The sequence below is a fragment of the Vipera ursinii genome (genome assembly GCF_947247035.1).
Source record: "Vipera ursinii genome assembly, chromosome: 9".
NCBI classification, from domain to species: domain Eukaryota; kingdom Metazoa; phylum Chordata; class Lepidosauria; order Squamata; family Viperidae; genus Vipera; species Vipera ursinii.
Window position 1 is genome coordinate 11,686,566 of NC_139523.1, and position 20,883 is coordinate 11,707,448.

Consider the following 20,883-nt stretch of genomic DNA (forward strand, 5'->3'; position numbering starts at 1 on the left):
CATTTGCAGTACAGACTTCGCGATTAGCGGAACGACGACTTTGCATCCAGCACGGCTGACTTTGTACACAAAGGCACGGAGAAGCGCCGCCAGTTGATGGCGCGGAGACCTGCCGCGCCTGCGGACGCCCCCTCTTCCTTAGCCGCCAGCCCAGCGGCGCCCTGGGCGGGGGGCTCCGGAAGAAGGGCGAGGAGGCCGGGCTGCAGCTGCGGCAGAGGAGGACGGCGGGCTCGGCGCCTTCCGAGAGCCCTCCGGCGACGGAGACTCGAGCCTGGCGCGCCGCCCGTTCCGCATGCTCGCGGCCGCTCGCCCCATTGGCCGGGCTGCGATCACGTGCCGGCTGGGCTCGGGGAGAGGGCGGAGCCCCGCCCACCGCTTCGCTTCCTTCCCCGTCCGTCCATCCCTCCGTCCGCCCACCGGGCAGCCTAGCGAGAGGGAGCGGCTGGAAGCGACGAGCGCCATGGCCTGTCTCACCATCTACAGCACTTCGGTGACCGGCTCTCGGGAGGTAAGCCCGGCGCAGCCCCGCCGCCGGTGCGAGAAATCGGCGCCGCCCCTTTGCAGCATTGCGCTGCCTGCGAGGGTGGGGGGTCCCCTTCGTCCCCCCCCTTCCTCCGGTGGCGGCTGCCGGCGCCCTCCGCCCCAAGCGATCCTGCTCTCTCTCGCTGCGCTTTCGCCTCCCGCCGGCCAAGGTCTTCCAGATGTGCTCGTCTTTTCCTCCTCCCAGCCAGAACATCTGGAGGACGGGGCTGTCCGTCTTCCCTCTTGGCTTCAGACGGGCTCCTCTTCCCTTCAGGCTCCTGGCGAGGGTGGCTCCCTGGCCCTTCCTCCAAGTGTAAGGGGAGCACTCACTCCTCCTCGGTTCCAAATTCCCCGCCCACGCCAGTGGAGACACTCGAGCGAGTCGAGGAAAATCTGCCCGGGAAGAAATCCGACGGTGTGACAAAAGGGAGAGGGTGGGTCTTCCTTTACCGAAGGCTCTTTCCCCACCCCCGAGGCGTGGGGTCTTCCTTGCCTCTGCTGGGGGCCTGCCATCTCCTCCATCTCTAGTGGAGGATTCTGCCTCTCTTTAGCTAGGATGGGATTCACTCACTGGAAGGATGCTGCCTCTGGTTCTTACTATGACAGTTGCCTTGATGCGTGGGATCAGTTGCCTTCTCTTCGGGTCACAGTGCAGGATGATTCACCCTCTTTCCCCTTTTCTCTTCCTTTTCTCCACTGGTATGTGTGTCCCACAGATCAAATCCCAGCAGAGTGAAGTGACCAGGATCTTGGATGGAAAGAATGTCAAATACATCCTGGTGGATATCTCCCAAGACAATGCTCTTCGGGAAGAAATGAGGACCAAATCAGGCAACCCCAAAGCCATTCCTCCCCAGATTTTCAACGGGGACCACTACTGCGGGGTGAGTGGCCTCTGGCATGGGGTGCTAACAGGTGCTGTATTTTACATGACAGTTTGGGAAACTTTTCCCCTGGGACCATAGTAGCAGCTTTAATGTTTTGCATCTCATTACGAAGGAGCCACTTGGATGCATCCTGGTTCTTGTGGCTATTCACTGTGCCTTTGTGTTAATGTGTTAATGCCAACAAAACTGCAGACTTGTCCAGGAGTCAAAACTGACTCAAAGGCACACACACACACACACACACACACACACACACAAACACAAACACACTCTCACACATTTAGAGGTGCCCACTAACTCCACAACAAAATGGGCTGGCTGGTTTCATGTTTAGTTCAAAATAAATGTACTTTGAAATAAATGTTTAAAGATGTTTAATTGACTTAAATGTATAGTCAAGGATTTCTGGCTGTCTGGCCTTCAACAAGAGCATAAAAAAATTGGAGGTGGATAAAGGACCAATCACGATTGTGGTAAATGTGTCTTTTGAGTCAATCTCAATCTCCTGGCATGGGAGTATCTATGGATTTGGCTACAATACAGCTGTGGTTTTGCCAATGCCATTAACTTTTTTTTCCAGGGTGTGTTTTGTTTTTAACTTCCCAGTCTTGAATTTCCTGGTGAATAATATGCCCATCCCTGCTTGATCGATTTTTTTTCCCCTTTGTAAAGATCAGCCAAGTTTGTCTAAGTGCTGCCATCTGGTGTCTCACTATTGTTTTACATTAGTTGCTCATTTCTTGGCTTCATTGCTTCTTTTGCTTTTAACCTGAACTTTGTTCAGTTCTGTTGGCCCTTTAAACCAGAATTAATGTTGCCCTTCTGGCTGTACTCTCCATGCATGTTGGTGTTGTATTAACCAGAATTACAGCCAGATTCTTATTTATTTATTTATTTATTTATTTATTTATTTATTTATTTATTTATTTATTTTATTACATTTCTATACCGCCCTTTCCCGAAGGACTCAGGGCGGTTTACAGGGTAAGCCAGCTGGAAATTCTGGCTTTTAATAATTCTTGTAGTTTTACATAGAGGCTAGTCTACAATCATACGATGGAATACTGGCTCTGGTAGCCTCATTTGATGACTAGGCCAAGATTTCAACATTAATGCTAAATGAATGAATGGCCTGCATGACAAGAGCTGTGCATGAAGTGGCTCAGAGTAACAACTCCTTATGTGTCATATGACCGTGTCACTTTGTATTATTTACAATGGTGAAAGGAAGCTTCTATCCTTCCAAATATTGCTAAGTTACAACTCCCAGCATCCCTCAATATTGGCCATGCTGGTGGGGCTGCTAGGAGTTGTAATTCATCAACATCTGGAGGGGTTCTGCATCTGGAGGTTTAGGCTCCTCCAGCAAATATTTAAATGACTTTTTGTCAACAGTCCCTTTTCAGATATGAAGTGTAGGGCAACACTTGCTATTTCCAAACATTTTTAATAGCACCTGCTACAGTGAAAGGCCTTGAAGTTAAAGAAAAGGTGTAATCGTGCTGGGATTAGCATGAAATTAGACAGGGAATATTGCTAAAACAGGGAGGGAAAATCCCACTTCTTTCTGTACATTTCCATACCCTTTTAGGTGCTTATTACAAAATGTCTCAGAATGTAAAATGAATAATTAATGTAAGGGCGATGAAGAGTCATTTGGTTTGCTGACAGCAGGAGGAAATATTAATAGACTCTAGTGATGCATCTCATCGAGAGGAAAATGAATATTGACTCGTCTAAATTGTGTTATGTTCTTCAGCCATTTCCTGACAAAGTCAGAAGGACATTTGCAGAAGTAGCAACCCTTTGGGTTTAAGGATACTCTCCTTTTCCCTCTGCCTGAAAGTATCTCTAAAAATCTCTAATTCTGTGCCTTAATTTGGTGACACTTGATACTGACAGGTGCCATAATGCAGGTTAAAAAGCATTTACTGTCATTTGTGGAAGTATCATACCAGAGTGATTGCTGGCCTCGTTCTATGGGAAAAAAGGATTTTTCAGACATTGCCTAGTATTTATGGACTCTTATCAATGCTGAAAGATGCAGGCCTCTCCCTGATACTTGGGCCACATCCTGGGGTATAGTTCATAGTGGGGAGTGACTCACTTTGTATCAGACAGAATAGCTATGAAAGGAAGACAGCAGAGAATATTGGTGGCTTTCACAGTAGTTATGACTGGATACACACCCAGGCTGATGTCTGAGCCAGAAGACCAACAAGCCATTTAGTTGAAGGTTTCAGGTGTTTCTCCTAGGGATTCTGCAGATGTTTCCACCAAATTGTTGTTTTCATATGATAGAAGGGGAAGAAATACATGAAAGCAGTAGCATCAACTGTACTTAAGCAATGTAAGTATAATTGTGTTACCTGAAACGTTACTTTTGACTTGTGGTTAACCTCTCAGTTGTTAAGTGAAAATAAGTATCTGGAGAGGATTACAAAGGGAAAGGGCTAGATAATCAGTTCTGATGCACAAGAACTGGTCTTTAGCTGAGCTTTGAATATTCTGTAATGAGGGCTGTTCTCCTGGTTTGGCTCCAGAGGCAGTTTTTGGTTTGATGCTAAGACATTCTTAGCCTTTCATTGCATATGTCCCTATTTTTTTAGTTTATTTCTCTCCCACCTGGCAGGACTACGAACTGTTTGTGGAAGCAGTCGAACAGAACACCCTGCAGGAATTCCTGAAGTTAGCCTGAGCTTGCTTCTTCCCTGCCCCACATGACAACCATCCAGGACTTGGAAATTCTGCATTCCAGATGGATCACCTCCTCAGTGATTGTCAGCTCTGTGCGACCAACTTCTTCTCCAACTGCCTCTGAATTGCGTTCCCTCTTTCACTGCGGTCTCCAAAGACCTGGCTCGTTCCTTTGAATGCAGCTGGGCCTGTGTCCTCGTGCCTATGGGGGCAGACTGATGCTAATCTTCTAATTAAAGACCTTGGAAAGCAGAGCTTTCCCCTACCTTTCTGTTCCCCCTCACCTTCCGCCCCCTTTTCTTTTTCAAGCTCAGACTGCCCTGAGTGTTAAAAGGGAAGAGCTAGTTGCTTCTTCCCTTCTTATCACCATACGTCCTTCAATATGCAAAATGTCGGTTCTTGTAGTTCCTCTTTCATTCTACCCCAGGAAAGAGAACAGCAGATATCTGCTCTTAGTGGGATTACTCTCGTCTAGCAATGCCAAAAGTGCTGCAGATGGTTTTGTGCTCCCGTTGCCTTCTCTGCCAGTGGTTAGTAGGGTGAGCAGGTGTATGTATCTGTCTCAAAACATGGTGATGTGGCTCAGTCTTTCTTAAAGTGGTTCTCGAGGGGGTGGCAAGAGCGTTTCTCCCAGTCCGTTAGTGCTTTTTTCCTTATGTCCCAACTGGCAATGGAAAACTCTTTCCTGCTCCCCAAGAGGGGAAAGTAATTTCCACTCTATTCTGGCCTTAGCTGTTTCGTGCGTCCCCTTTTTTGGAACTGGCTTTCTGCAAACTTGGACCAAGTGCATTTTCTTTTCTTTTTTTCTTTTTTAATTTCTGAAAGCAAAATTTATAAACAGCCATGTTTTTGTTAAGATGCCATTAAATATTGCTAAAAACCTCCCATCACAGTGGTTCTGTGCTTTTTCCAAAAAAAAAAGTGGTCTGGTTGGAGACAGAAATTGGATGCCACTCTGTTCATTTATTTGGAAATCTGTTTTCTAACTCTTAGCAATTCAATTACTTTCTTTGTTATACTTGGGCAATATTGGGGGGCAGTGGGGGCGGTGTTTTAGAAAAAAAAATCCAGAATGTGTCAGAAGAATAACAGAAATATAACGAAGTGTTTGGTGCAACTGCCTCCTACAGCAATATGCATCTGAAATAGGGCGTTTTGCAATCATTAGGGGCAAGAAACATGGAATGTAAGACTAAATCATTGTACTGTTTTGTGGTGTGAAAATTGTCCCCTGTGTCTAGGGTTCAGTAGCCAGTTTCATTTCCAGAAAAGAGACTTTCCATATTTCTCTAGCGCTGAAGTATGAGGCAATGTGCGAGGTTGGCTTTTAGTGAAAATAATGCAAAAGGGACAAGAAATAGGTAAATACTTGACAGCATTTCTCAAGGTCCTTAATGCATCCTGCCCTCTTGCTTTAAGGACCAATCACCATCATTCTCTTTGCCTCCTAGAGAGGGGGACCTAGTAAATATAAAAACATCAGCTGCTGTTGCACTTCACAATTGTATAAGTTGTGAAAAAGAGCTCCCTTGTTCATCGATGAGTACATGTTACAGTATTCATTTTTTCCCCACCCATACTAAGTGTAGGTGGGAAGCTCAGTTGGACTATGACTAAATTGGCTTACTACAAATTCCCTCTTGTATGCAGACAACACTGCTTTGGTTACATACAGAGAAACATTTGGAGAATGAGTCTATTGTTCGAGTAGAGAAAGGGGGGAAAAAGAAACACATTGGAGTACAACATGCAAAACCAAAATTTTAAATCATATTGGGCTTGGCTTGTTATGTAAATTCAATTAAGAGTTATTCAGAATACCATGGTTGAGCAAATTTTGGCTAAGCATGCTGTATTAATGAGGGCATTGTCCAGTGGGAATATTTTGGGTGTTTATGGTCCAAATAGCATCACACAGAATACTTTCTAAAAATCCTGGTGAAAACCCAGTATCACTATTTTTGAACATCAGGAGATTGGCGTCGGGTCTTGGACACCAGAAGCCAATTTACTGGGCAAAACACAATGGCAAATGGCAAAATACTTGCTCTGGCATTCTTAGATTTTTACGGATTCTAAAGCTTCACCCTCAATTGAATATTAGGCTTATCACATCTGTTCTGTAAAAATCCAGATGACACCCACATGGCAGCTATCAGCCCCAAATCAATAGCCCTAATGGCTACCACAGTTGGTCAGATTTTATGGATCCATGGTGGTAGGCAATTTTAGAGACATATTCTCATGACAATGAAGCATTTTGTCCACCCCACTGCTCTTTTAAGTGAAGATACCACCTGAGTTGAGTGCAAACATCTTATGTATGTAGAATGCAGTTACAGTAGCAAAAGTAAGTTGCTGAAACAACTGGTTTAGTAGCACCAAAACTGATTTTTAAAGTTCAGGAAAAGCATCTAGCATATATTTTGTGTAATGAATACCTGCAACTTTGTGGCAGGCTTAGGAAGAGTGGTAAATGTTTAAGATATTCTTTCTGGTCAGAAAGGCCTTGCACACAGAGTGCCTGGGCTTATATAAAACCATACCACTATAGATGCTGTTGCTGGCAAAATGTGCTTTGAATTATTAAAGCCTTCTATTTGCTCATCTAGCTTTCTGCACGAAAGGAACTGCTGCTACAAGGAGGGGGATTTAATGCATAATTCAACCCCTATCCTGATATAATTCTGTAAGGTCCAAACCCCAAGGGAGGAAAGACTGGGCATCAACAAGACTTGGATGCTGAAGAAATCCAGCCTGCCTTCTTTTGAACTTCTACAAAGACTCAGAAGGTGCCGTTTGCTTAATACTTCCAAGTCTTCATCCAAATAGACAACACAAAGGGACAGGTAAATTAACCCGTTCAAAAATGGGACCCAATGGGCACAAAATTTGTGACAATAGTTAAGAAATAAGCTTACTTTGGGACCTAAATTAACAAACTATCTGGATACTTCGTGTTACATAATATCCACAATGAGTAATAAAAGACTTGGGTAAGTCATAATAAAGCACTTTCTGCTGAAAGACAAGACAAACAGTGAGAAGGAAGTTGGCTGGAACTGGCTGCATTATTGCACTCGGTCACTCCCACTCAACTCCTGTTCAGATATGCTGACTTCTCATAATCTCCCAGCTGGAAGAACCAAAAGATAATGGAGTAGGGGGCAGTTGGGAGCTGAATTTGTGACATCCAGAGAGACACAACTGAGGAAAGCTCACAGTTAGCCCTTGCAGCCACAGCTCTTCCAGAAAAAAATAGCCAGACCACTCTGGTCCTCCTTTGCTTCGGGTACTTGTCTGCTCCATACGTTAAATCTGAGAGAGAGAAAGCTCGCTCTCCCTTTCCTGCCCCATCTCCTTTTATGATCCAGAAATGTCCACCTTTCCTGCTTATGATTTACAAAGTTGGAGTACAAAGAAAATGGTGCAATATCTTGCAGGGGGTGGGGGTGGGGGAGGGGGATGCAGGCCCCAAATGGATATTGTGTTTTACAAAAGCTTTACAATGCTCAAGACCTTGCCAGCTGGCATTGACTACCCAACTGTTTTTCTTGCTGAAATAGTCTGACATTCCTAAAGGAATGGTAATAAAGGCTAATTTATTTTAGTTCCTTTCGGGCTGGGTAGAATGAGACAAGTAAGGCTAAAGTCTTTACCTCTCTTAGCACAGGAAATAAAATGTTGCATAAAGCTCTGTGGCTGGATGGGGAATTCTGGGAGTTGAAGTCCACTTAGTTTAATGTGGCCAATATCTAAGCCGTTCAACATTCATTTGGTTTGCCCTGGCTTGCTTACTTGGGGGATGGGAGCGGTAGGGAATACAGTGGCTAGTTCTAACCTGTGTGGCTGGAACCACAAGTATTACTTGTTTCCATCTTGGACCCGCTCGTATACTGCTAGACCTTTGGCTCGTATCCGAGCAGCTACCTTGGAGAAACAGAAGAAGGCACACAACGTCCTAGCTGAACGGCAGCCAAGTCTACTGTGAACCATTACAGCTATTCTTCTCCTGCTTTGGTGGGAGAGAGTTTTTTCCTCAGCAGAAGGAATGCGTTGGGGACCAGCCCACATTCCTCAAGGCTCACAGCATCATCGTTATACACCCGAAGGGGAAACGTGCTGAGGATCTCGTATGGCTCCACTGCTTCACCCCTAGAAGAGAGTACAACCAGGTTTGTAAACAGATTCACTTCACACCTGTCCAACTTTTCCAATTCAGCGACCTTTCTGAATTCAGATTTAAATGATCAGGAATGATTTTTTTAAAACTTTTTTTTAACTTTTACTTTACTATTTTCAATTAAAAATTCAGTTACAGGTGGTCCTCAGCTTGCAATCACAACTGAGCTCCTAATTTCCATTACTAAGCAAGACAGTTGTTAAGGGTTTTGCCCTATTTTATGACCTTTTTGCTACAGTTGTTAAGCGAATCACAGCAGCTGTTAACTAAATTAGATCTGGCTTCCCCCATTGACTTTGCTTGTCAGAAACTGGGAATGTGATCACATGACCCCAAGACAGTGCAACTGTCCCAAATGCATACCAGTTGCCAAGTGCCTGAATTTTGATCACGTGATTCGTGGGGATGTGCAACAGTCATAAGTGTAAAAAGTGGTCGTAAGTTACTTTTTTCAGTGCCATAACTTTGAACTGTCAATAAATGAATGTTTGCAAGTCAAGGACTACCTATACTTCAGATTTATTGGTATCTCTTAAATCAATCTGAAAGGAAAATATTATCAGATCAATAAAATCCTTTTTGATACCACTTTTCTCCTGCGTGCCAAATTTCAAGTAATACCTCTGTCTTTTGGAGAACCGGTGTTTGCCACGATTACTATCCTCCTCAAATTTCGCTGGAATCATTCATCCTACCTGTTCTGAGCCAGATGTTGGCGCAAGTGTCCAATGGTCTCTGTGAATGACATTTTGACAATGTATGTCTTCTCTCCGTCCTCTGATTTTATCCGAAGAGTTGAAATGTTGGTGCCAGGCCCCTCTGTTTTCTGCTTCCCTTCCAGTCTAAGAGTTAAAGGGAGATGGTGATGGAAACCATGGCTTCTCTAAGGAGGGCAGAATAACCCAGGCACATTGGTAGGTGTGGTCACCCTTTTTTTAAAAAAAAATGCAGCCTGTCCTAACATTCTCCAAATTATTGGGTCTACCATTCCCAGAAAACAGAGATTTTAGTCATGCTACAATCCCAACACACATGGACTGAGGAAGGTTACTAATATATTTTCTTTATTTACCTCATGCTGGTTTTGTTTCTGGCACACAAATACTTAGCATCCATAATCTATCACTCCAGCATGCAGAAGAGTCTCGAGAAGAACGGGCCTGCACATGTCTCGGGTGGGAGTGGCCACTAAATTATAAAATATGGGAGACTCAGCTTCTCTGGAGCAGTTAGGTGCATAATCGGATTAGAATGGAAATGGAAGACATATTGAGGCTGGCATACTAACACCTCAAACTGAAAAGGAGTCAGGTTTTCTTAAAAGTGCCCCCAATTATTTCAGATTTGTTTGTTTGTTGGATGAATTGATTATAGATCGATCAATTGATACCAGCTGTTCTCTGGAAATAATAGAGGATGATGTACAAAACAGAAGGGGAAAAAAACCAAAGTTAACATTTCTTTTTTCACACACACACAAAAGTTTTTGGCAACTTCACGCGAGATTTATGTTCTTATAAAATCTGGGATATGCAGGGGAGGGGGGTTTCAGACCTCCAAACTGATCCATTTAAGTCCATTTTATCTACATTTACTATCAACACCTTCCACGGTCTCAAGCAAAAGGACTTCTCCATCATCTATTTCATCCCATGTTAATGCAGACACCAGAATCATATCTAAGGGGGTTCTACTTGTAAGGCACGTGCTTCATCGCCTGTGATTCCACCTCAAAACAAGGCTAAAAGGTGTTCCAGGTTTTACTCTTGCTCACTCCAGGCTTGGATTTCTGGCATAACGAGGCGTACTCGGAGGAAAAATATCAGCGAGGACTTGTTTACCTCTTCCTCAATGCTGTAAGGCTGGGCGTCTCCACCAAAATCACTTCATGGCTTTGTGCTCCATCCAGGCCCTGGAAGCAAAGAGGGAAATGTAGGCCAATGTTTGAATGCCCTAAAACAGGGGTAGGCAACCTTGGCCTTTTAGGACTTGTAGACTTCAACTCCCAGAATTCCTGAGCCAGCATGGCTGGCTCAGGAATTCTGGGAGTTGAAGTCCACAAGTCCTAAAAGAGCCAAGGTTGCCTACCCCTGCCCTAAGAGAAATGAAGTCAGGCGATGCCCTTCTGCCCCTCCAGCCCACACATTTAAAGATCAAAAAGAAAGGAAGCTTTCTTTACTAGAGCTATTTAGAAAAGAACAAGAAGGCTTGGTAATAATTGTAAAATAGCTTTTTGAGATCTGGGTTACATTTGTTTTCTTTGGAGCTTCAAAGAGGGGGATACAAAATTAGACCCTTACCTGAAGGGTCTTTTTAAGATCTTCCCGGATATCTATTACTTGCCCATCTCGAACCAGTGACTTTGGAAGTTTGTTCAAAAATTGTTCCATGGTGAGTTTAGGACCTGTCAAAAGGTGGGATTTCACAAGCAAATGCTTTATGAGGTATGTGGACAATAACAAAGCCATGCTAAGATTTCATTTTAATTAACTTAAATTTTATCTGTAGGCTTCTTTCCAGGGGTACAGGTAGTCCTCAACTTGCAACCACCATTGAGCCCAAAATTTCTGTTGCTAAGTGAAACATTTAAGTGCATTTCGCCCCATTTTATGACCTTTCTTGCCACAGTTGTTAAGTGAATCACTGCAGTTTTTTTTAAGTTAGTAGCATGGTTAAGTGAATCTGGCTTCCCCGTTGACTTAGCTTATCAGAAGTTTGCAAAAGGGAATCACATGACCCCAGGACACTGCAACCGTCATAAATATGAACCAGTTGCCACATGTCCAAATTTTGATCACATGACCCTGGGGATGCTGCAACGGCTTTAAATGTGAAAACAGTCATAAGTCTCTTTTGTCAGTGCTGTTGTAATTCAAAAGGGCACTAAATGAACTGTTGTAAGTTGAGGACTACCTGTATAGTTGTATTAAAACCACCCACAATCATATGAGAAATAGGAAGGAGCGCTATACATGTCAGCTTGAGTTCCTGAAAAAAATTGGGATATATATCTAATACAGAAACATAGATTTTTGGCACAAAAGGGGATTCCAGTGGTCATGTGGTCCAGCTCTTACTCAATATTATCTATAGCTATTGTACATTCTTTTTCAGCCTTCCTTATGTCCGATTATTGTAGCTATCTGCACAAACAAAAGTCTACTGTAAATGGACATTTTCAACAGTGCCTTAACTCAGTCCTTCAGGGGTGTCAAACTCAATTTCATGGAGGGCCGCATCAGCATTGCGGTTGCCCTCAGGGGGCCAGGGTGGGCGTGGCCTACTGGGTGGGTGTGGCTAGAGTGCATATGGCCTACTGGGTGGGCGTGGCCAGCTCTACATCGTTCGCCTCAAGGGTGCCTATGGGGGCCTGGGCAGGAGTGTGACAGATCTGAGGGTCTCTGGCAGAAGGAGGGTCTCTGGGCCAGGGCCAAGGCAGTGGGGGCTGTTCCCTCACTGTTTCCAGGATGGCTTCGCGGGCCACATGAAACCATTTTGCGGGCCGGATCTGGCCCCCGGGCCTTGTGTTTGACATGTCTGCCTTATCTGATGAATGAGAGATATCCAAGTTACAATTAGGATGCTATTATCTGGATACAAGCCGTTTAAGCTCTAAGCATAAAATAAAATGGTTCTGTGCAGAGGACAGGACAACCTTTCGGACTTTCTCTCTCTCCAGATGTGTTGGCATCGGGGAATTAATGGGAGTTGCGATCCCATGCACAACTGCAGGGCACAACAGCTGGGAAGGTTGGGACAAGCTTGAATAGCAGAACCAACTAATAAATAGGTATTTGTAGCACCAGACTCAAACCACAGTTTTGGATTTGCTGAACTCCAAATGAATCCGCAATAAACAGTTATAACCACCGGAGTTGGGTGGCTGATAAATTTGAATAAAAACCAACCAACCATCAGCTGAGATTTCACTTGTCTCCTTTACGCCACTTGGTTTGGAACGCCCAACAGCCTGGCCAAAGCCGGGAAAATACCCTGGCAGCTTCCTTTCCCGAAAGAAGACATCTCTCTTGTCGGTGACCTGTTGAATAAATCCCAGTGCTGTTAATTACTCTGATTCCAGACTCCAGAGGTCACTGTGAGACTGAGAAGCAGATGAAATTGGGTGTTAGTAGCAACAACAAACACTATGGAAGCAACCTCTTCCTCCTCCTGTCAAAATCCAAAGGAAATGCCACATTTCAGGCAACAGAAACGTAAGCATACCTGATAGCGCCCCATTACAGGAAACCATCTAAGAGTTGTCTTGAACTGACCCATTCTGACACAATAATTCTATTGGTCTTTGAAAGGAAGTTACAGAACGACTTTAAGAAGCGTTAGAAGCCAACAACGGCAGATGTCTAATAATAATCAAGATGCTCAAATAATGAAAACACACTTTCTCCATTTATTAAAAAAAGCAAGGATTTCTCGTCAGATGTTTGGAAATGAATGCTGTGATTGCTGTAATGGAAACTGGTAGAGAGGACTTATTCAAAGTTTAAATTCTTAATTCTGTTTTCTTTCACCGGTCTTAACACAACCCCCAATCCTGACTAAATCAACATAATCAATACAAAATGACAGGTCAGCTACATTTTTCAGCTAAGGTGGAGAGAACGTTTTCTTTTTTTCCTGTTCTTTTAGCAGGAAACGATGAATATATTCCAGACATTATGAACAGAGAAAAGTTTCATTTCGTAAATGGGTAACTATCTGACAGGCATTTGCAGCAGTGATGCCACAATCAAATTATATCATGTACCATGCAGCTAGTCCTCAACCTATGACCACAGTTGGAACCCGAATTTCCACTGCTAAGCAAAAAGGTTAATTGAGTCACAGCCGATTTTACACCCTTTCTTGCCACGATTGTTAAGTGACTCACGCAGTCAATGTCTATGGAGATTCTCAGTCATCTGCATCATGTTTGTCCCAAAGGTGCATTTTCAATGGGTAACTATATTTTCTTGTTTTTCTTTTTCTTTGAAGACCTTTCGCTTCTCATTCAAGAAGCTTCTTCAGCTCTGACTGGATAGTGGGGAATGGAAGGATTTGTATTCCTTGCAGACAGCTGATCCTTTGCACTCTTTTTAGAGAGTCACTAAAGCTCTCTCTGTGTCCTCAGGGTCACCTAAGTAGTGAAAACTTCCCAACTTCCCTCCGCCCAGTACGCTCCCACAGAGAGGGCCTCCTCAGGGTGCCACCGGTCAAAGAATGCCGACTGGTGGCCCCCAGGGGGAGGGCGTTCTCTGTGGGTGCACCGGATTTATGGAACCATCTTCCGGTCGAGCTCCGGATGGCGCCCGATCTCCGCTCCTTCCAGCGCGATCTTAAAACCCATCTCTTTAAACAAGCTGGCCTGGCCTGATGGGACGGGGTGGGATTTTTATAAATGAACTTAAATTTTAATTTGTATTAATTTTATGGGCATTGTTTAATCACGTTTTAATAATTTTAATTTTTGTATCTAGTTTTTATGTATTGCCCTGTTCACCGCCCTGAGTCCTCCGGGAGAAGGGCGGTATATAAATTAAATTAATAAATAAATAAATAAATAATAAAATGTGTGTGGAGCCATCCTGCCCCTGTGTCCCTTCGCTGTTGTAGACAGGAACACAGGCTGTTGGGGATGAGTTGGTGTTGTCTGCCTCTCAAACTGAAGTGCAAATGGTTGCTGTAGTCTGCAGTGTTTTCTGGAAATCTGTTCATACTCCCTCGCCATTCGAAGGGTGTTCATCCCAAGGTGCATAGATAATTAATTGTCTATGAAGATTCTCACTCATCCAGGTCAGGTTTACCCAAAGAGGCCTCTTCGGAATGCAACTGGACTTTCTTGTTTACCTTTTTCTTTGCAGGCGTTTTGCTTCTCATCCAAGAAGCTTCTTCAGCTCTGACTGGTCACTGACTCACATGGTCATTAAACAAATCCAGCTTTCCCCGTGGACTGTTTGAGGGAAGCTGTAAATGGAGAATCATGTGACTTTGGGATGCTGCCACTGTCACAAAGCCGTTCAGGTTGCCAGATGCCCAAATTTTGTTCACCTGACTGTGGGGATGGTGTGAAGATTGTGTGAGGACTGGTCGCACGTAACTTTCTTCAGCGCTGTCGTTAACTTTGAACGGTTACTAAACGAATGGTTGTAAGTCAAGGACTAGCTGTATGACACACAGAGCCCTCCATGGCAGGGGTAACATATATTTCCAGGCTGACCGAGTAGAGCAGGGGTCTTCAAACTTGGCCCTTTTATGACTTGTGGACTTCAACTCCCAGAATTCCTCAGCCAGACAAGCTGGCTGAGGAATTCTGGGAATTGAAGTCCACAAGTCATAAAAGGGCCAAGTTTGAAGACCCCTGGACTAGAGGAAGGGGAACTGCATACTTGGAAGCCTCATTCGTGAAAATGAAAACACACCCTCAGTTTGCATCTTAAGAGACCCAAATATCATGCATTCAGTTTGCTGATCTGATGCAGCTCTGAAGAGACCTCAGTTTGGGATAATAGGAGCTGTCATCCAAGACGTCAAGAATGCACCAGAATGCTGGACTTTCACTTTGCCCCTTTCTGTTTCCCCCTGTCTGTTTCCTCTCTAGAACTAACCAAGCATTCACTTTTCGGGCCCACACCCCAACCCTCAACTGCTAAAGAAGCAGGTGTTTTCCTCAGCCCAATTTGCACACGGGCTGGTTTTAGAAACAGTGGCCCACATTTCTCTTTTTTTCTGCAAGACTTTCCCATGCATCTTTAAACAATGAAAGTTTTAAAATGTAATAAAATTCCCCCACCCTTGCGTGTGAAGCAAATACCCTACCTAAATGAGGCTTATCTCTTAAGGATCAGTAAAATCGTGTGTTCTATTTATTCTAGCTATGTTCTATCTGATAACATGGGCAAGAAAGTTCAGAAATAAATTCCAGGCGTCAGTAAATGGCCTTACAATTTTTCCTCCCTCCCTTGAAACTTGCTTACTGTCTAAATTGTTTTGTCTCTTCCATGTCTCTTTCATTCTCTTTCTCTTTACTCTCCTAACCATCCGGTAGGAGATACAGGAGTATAGCCAGCCGTACCAACAGGCTGAAAAATAGCTTTTATCCGTGGGCTGTTAGGCTTTTAAATGGGACATAATCTCTGTGAACTTATGCAGAATTGACTTGGGAGGCTGGTGTGTGGTGTAGTTGGTTCACATGGTGTGGTGGGATGGAGGGTTTGTGGTCACTGTGTGATGGGGGGAGAGAGCACGGGGGGAGGCTCAGCTAATCTCAATGTACACATGTTGTACTTTGACAATAAAGGTTTATTATTATTATTATGTATCTCGTTCAAGAGGCAGGGAGGGGTAGATTTGTTAAATAAGACACGCTTTCTAGGACATTATTCAGATCTCCAATCCTCCTACTATTTTTTTTTAATCCCATTTATATCCCGCCCTTCTCCGAAGACTCAGGGCGGCTTACAATCTAAGAAGCACAAATCAGTGTGCTTAGCAATAGCCTTCATTCTATGTATATGCCTGCTTATTAGGGCTTTCGGGACCCCCCAAGCGGCATTATTACAAAGTCAGTTTATTGCCCCCAACAATCTGGGTCCTCATTTTACCTACCTCGGAAGGATGGAAGGCTGAGTCAGCCTTGAGCCTGGTGGGACACGAACCTGCACTAATTTGTGTAAGATACGCATTTCTTAGTTGAAGGCAGGATGGGGTACCTAGAGTTTCAGGACCACATGAAGCCCCTCCAAAGCTGCTTTCTCTGGGATACCAGAATCTGCCGTGAACAAAATGGGCAGGATCGTTTCCCACCCTTTGGAGATGGGATACACAAATATTGTAGAGTAAAATCTAACACAGACGGAACACAGTATAAAAAATAAAATCCCTAAAGTGAAAAGAAACTCAAAAGCTCCCGGCTCTGCTCAGATAGAGCTGTTGATTATAGAGAACAGGGGTCTCCAACCCTCCTGGTCCATGCACCGGCACCGGTCTGCAGCATGCCAGACACCGATCCACGCAAAGAAGTGAAGCCCCATCCTTGGGATGCAGGCAACATGTGAAACCATGCTCCCTCCGGTCGGCAGAAAAACCTTTCTCCATGGAACTGGTCCCTGGTGCCCAAAAGGTTGAGGGCCTGCCCATATACAGTAGAATAAGCTTTTCCAATAAAATTAAAACTCCAGGACTTTCCAAGGCTCTGTGGACTTGCCACAGTTCTGAACTGGTGGCACTGAGACCAGTCTGCAAAGTTCTGGCTGTTGCAGCATCTGTAGTGGAAAGTTAAGAGTGACCTTGGGGAAAGAGAGAAGGATATGCTGCCTAGGAAACAATTAGACAAGAGGGGCAGGAACCCGCAGCCACTTGACGGAGAAAGAAACTTAGGAAAAACCTGCCGTGACGAATCAAGGAGTTAAAAATGGAGGCAGGTTTGGGCCTTTGGACTTGCAAGATTTTGCTCATGTAGCTTTACAATAAGGTAAAATTAGTTTTGCCATGTTTCCTGTCTGGTTTGTGTGGGACGGCTGGAGGGCTGGCCAGTGATTGCAAATGGGGCACTTGGCAGCCGGCCCGGACTTTTCACTGTCGCAACATGCCGTGATCATGATTTGCAACCTTCCCCATTGGCTTTCCACGAAACAAGTCATTGGGGAAGCCGGCAAGAAATTGGAAGCGGTGGTCACAAAAGGTCACAACCAATGCAATCCTTTCTTAAGATGAGTAACCAGGGACTACCAGAATTGCTGTCACTAAGCAATGTGGTCACAAAATGAGACTAGCCTGTTTTCAGACTCCACCAGGGAACAAGAGGGGCAGCATAGCTGTTAATAATGTTACTTTTTGTACTTTTGGTATACCAATGTCATTTTACTTTTATTTTGGATTTTTATTTTTATTTATTTTAATTCCATTTATATCCCGCCCTTCTCCAAAGACTCAGGGCGGCTTACAAGCTTAGCAGTAGCAGGATTTGATTCCAATAAACAAAATTGTATTTGTATCTACCTTGTGATAATTGTCGTTATAAAACAAGGAAATTACATTTCATGCTGCTTGCTTTATTAAATTGGCAAATGTCTAGCTAGACAGTAGCACTTTGCCAATCTTCACCAATCTTTAAAAAAAACAAAACACCAAGCAGTGGTAAACCTAGATAATTTGGGACGAGAGATCATCAGGAACTCCGGAGATTTATTACACTAAGAAACTGAAGGCTTAATTTATACAGATTCCTGCAATTCAGCTGCACTTGTTTCTTCTAAAAAATTTTTAAAAATCTATTTGCTGTTTAACTTTTTCTGTTCCAACTTGTGGTTTACCTTTTTTGCATTCTTTCTAAAGAAACTATCCTAATAATCTCCAGTTAAACTGTATTTTTATTTATTGCTTTCGGTTTTTTATTTTAAAAAATTACATTCTGATTTTTATTGTTAATTGCTCTGGTAAAGATGTTTTTGTTTTTTTGAGAGTCAATGTGCTAAATAAAAAACAGTGAATATCATGGGTTTTTTTCCATGTGGCTTCTTTGAACCACATAATGAAAATATAAACTAATTTTTCCGATAGAATTTGAATACTAGTGGTATTCTTAAACATTGTTTTACCTATTGAAAATCCTTTTTAATTTTCATTAGTGGAAACTGCTACCACTAGTAGTTTTTAAATTTTATAATCTTTATTTTTATAATAAAACAGGAGTTTTAAAAAAAGGAACCTTAAATAAAAGCAAACTAAGAAGGAAAAGAAAAAAAACCGTAGCATTAATAGAGTTACTTTAAAGCAGAAATGACGATTAAACTGTTCTAAAGGTTTTAAGAGAAAAATTGTTCCAGTTTCTGATGCAACAAACATTCTCAGTTCCTCAAACGGACTGATAATTTTTTTTTAAAAAAAAGCCAACAAAAACCAGTTGCCTGTTGTTTGAATGAAAGAGAAATTAGGTACAATAACTTGACCAGAAAAGTATTCCATCCATAAGCCAGTGACATTTCAACAAACCTCATAGAAGCTGTGTTGTTTGTATGGATCCATTATCATAAAACCACGCGGTCAAGATCTTAAATTGAATTAGAGTATCATTTTGTAGGCAGTATAAGAAACCAAAAATTCAAAAACAGGAAGCTATAAAGATATACCTGGAATGGGACACCATTGGGGTAACGCCTTTGCAGCTCAGAAGGGAAAAAGCCATCCAGGATATCTTGCAGGCAACGCTGAAACCACAAGCACAGCCAACTCATTAGATTTCCCCAGGGCTTTTTTTTCTCACAGAACGCTCAGAACGGAGTTCCGGCACCTTTTTTGGATGGAACCTTGTAGGGTAGGCAAGGCGGGTTGTATGACATGTGTGAATTCCGGCACCTTTTTCTTTTATAAAAAAAGCACTGGATTTCCCCCATAGTGACAAAGCAACCCCAAGGGAGAAAAACTCAATTATTTGCCTGTTGGCACCTTGCCTATTTCCATTTATGTATTCCCCTTTTATCGGGGTTTTAAGACAGAAAATATTTACTGTTCCCCCACCATTAAAAAAAGAAAGAAAGAAATTAAAGGGGTCAACATTTTCTGTGGGAAAATTTATGGACTCCATCTGAATTTAGTAGCAATGGCAGATAGGGACTCTCCGGGGAAAGACAGCAAACCAAGCAATCTAAGAAACGCAGACTTGGATGTGTGAAGACCAATGAGTCACCCAGTCTGAAATTAGACTAGGTTACTGATGACCTGGTAAAAACTGCACATCAAGGGCGGAAACCTAACAAGCCCATCAAGGACACCAACCAATAAAGAGCACAGACGAGGCCAAGAGTAAAATAATTCCATAAAAAGGAGGGCTGGAGAGGGAGACACTATTTCATCAACTGTCTAGACCAGGGATAAGCAACCTTGGCTCTTTTATGACTCGTGGACTTCAACTCCCAGAATTCCTCAGCCAGCACAGCTGGCTCAGGAATTCTGGGAGTTGAAGTCCACGAGTCATAAAAGAGCCAAGGTTGCCTACCCCCGACTGTAATTAATCTCTTCAGGTTTCTTGACTGGTTATTCTGTTGAGGTTTGTTGATCAGGTAAGAGATTATTACACTAAGAAACCAAAGGCTTCATTCATATACATTCCTACAATCCAATTACACTTGCCTTTTCTCAATTTTTTTTTTAAAAAATTCTACTCTATGCCTATTTTGCTCCCTTCCTTTCCATAGTGGTTAATCGAATTTTATTGGAATTTTTTTAACTGTGTGGTTCTTATTTATTGTTTTAATGTTTTATATGGTCTTTTAATTGCACGATTGTGAGATGCCTAGAGCCACCTCGGTGAGATGGGCAGCACAGAAGTCTAATAATAAATAATGAAAATAATAAATAATAATAAATAATAAATGAATTGGCCCGAAGTCACTTAACTGGTTTCACACCTAAAGTGAAACTAGAACTCCAGTTTCTAGCTTAGTGCCTTAACCACTGCATCCAACTGGCTCTCAGTTATTCTAATAGTGAAATGTTAATCGCAGAATTTAAATATGAAACCATAACCCCAACTGCATATGTAGAATTATAGAACAGGTTACAATCTGGCAAGGACCGATATCGTCCCATCCCTTCAAGAAATGGGAAGATTATCCTAATGAGGAGAATGAAGAAGAACACAGAGTCTAGCAGAAATGTCATAAAATGATAATAAAGAATGCAAAAACTTTATGTTCAAAGCAGAAAATCACACAGGGGCCTTTTAGACAACAAAGATATGAAAGGTACAGAGATTGCAGAGAAGTTGAAATGATTTTTTCATGTGTTCTGTAATGGAAAAAGGAGACTAGATGGACAGTGAGTTTGTGCTGACTTTCTCAGAATGGAAGTTGGAACAACTGAAGCAAATTGGGGCATCAAGAAAATCTTTTCTAGGAGGTATTCAAAGACAAATCACTGGGTCTTGATGGCATCCACCTAAGGGGTCGTAAATAACTCATTTGAGAAATTTCTGACCTCCTAGCAAATATCATCACTTTTCATTCAGATCAGGATCAGTGCCAGAGGCCAGTGTCACATCACTTTTAGAAAGCAATTAAGTGGAAATCCAGGAAAACTTAGGCCAATCAGCCTAGCAGCTGTTCCATGTAAATGGGTAGAAATGATAACAATTTTAAAAACTAAGCATACAGAACAAATCTTTCTGAAAGAAAATCTGAATACAAAGGAAACTCCTGCCCCATCTTGATTTTTTTTTTAAGATTTTGAGTATCAACAGGATATGGATGCAAGTGTCTCTGTTAATTGGTGAACATAGGATAAAAGGACTAGGGCACAGGTCTGCAACCCGCGGCTCCGGAGCCGCATGCAGCTCTTTCAGCCGTCTCCTCCGGCTCCCGGTCCTCTGCCATGTGCAGTCCAAAAAAAAAAGTTCAACCAATCAATTCAAATATGCAGGGTAGGTGCATATCTCGCCTTGGCTCCACTCTTCAGTCAAACCCTGTTCTGCGCATGCGCGCATGTACGTGCATGTGCACATATTTTTTGCGGCTCCCAGTTTTTCCTTTTGTGAGGGAACTGGTTCCGAGTGGCTCTTTCACTGTTTCAGGTTGCTGACCCCTGGACTAGGGGCACTAAATA

General features: G+C 43.0%; 2 protein-coding genes across 2 annotated transcripts in view; one reads left to right on the forward strand and one right to left on the reverse strand.

Annotated features, from left to right (window-relative positions):
• Positions 1–245: 245 nt before the first annotated feature.
• On the forward strand, positions 246–4,993 carry SH3BGRL3 (SH3 domain binding glutamate rich protein like 3). The gene is made up of 3 exons (XM_083368989.1): positions 246–508; positions 1,239–1,406; positions 4,042–4,993. The coding sequence occupies exons 1-3, from the start codon at positions 293–295 to the stop codon at positions 4,105–4,107; spliced, it is 450 nt and encodes a 149-aa protein (XP_083225115.1). The 5' UTR covers positions 246–292; the 3' UTR covers positions 4,108–4,993.
• A 2,687-nt stretch (positions 4,994–7,680) lies between these two features.
• Positions 7,681–20,883, reverse strand: part of UBXN11 (UBX domain protein 11) — a 32,804-nt gene continuing 19,601 nt past the window's right edge. The window contains exons 11-16 of the mRNA XM_083369868.1: positions 18,414–18,491; positions 12,202–12,328; positions 10,590–10,693; positions 10,131–10,201; positions 8,985–9,131; positions 7,681–8,261 (exon numbers count right to left, since the gene is read on the reverse strand). Of these exons, the coding sequence (XP_083225994.1) occupies positions 8,108–8,261; positions 8,985–9,131; positions 10,131–10,201; positions 10,590–10,693; positions 12,202–12,328; positions 18,414–18,491 (681 nt within the window). The 3' untranslated portion in view covers positions 7,681–8,107. The remainder of the gene's footprint in view (positions 8,262–8,984; positions 9,132–10,130; positions 10,202–10,589; positions 10,694–12,201; positions 12,329–18,413; positions 18,492–20,883) is intronic.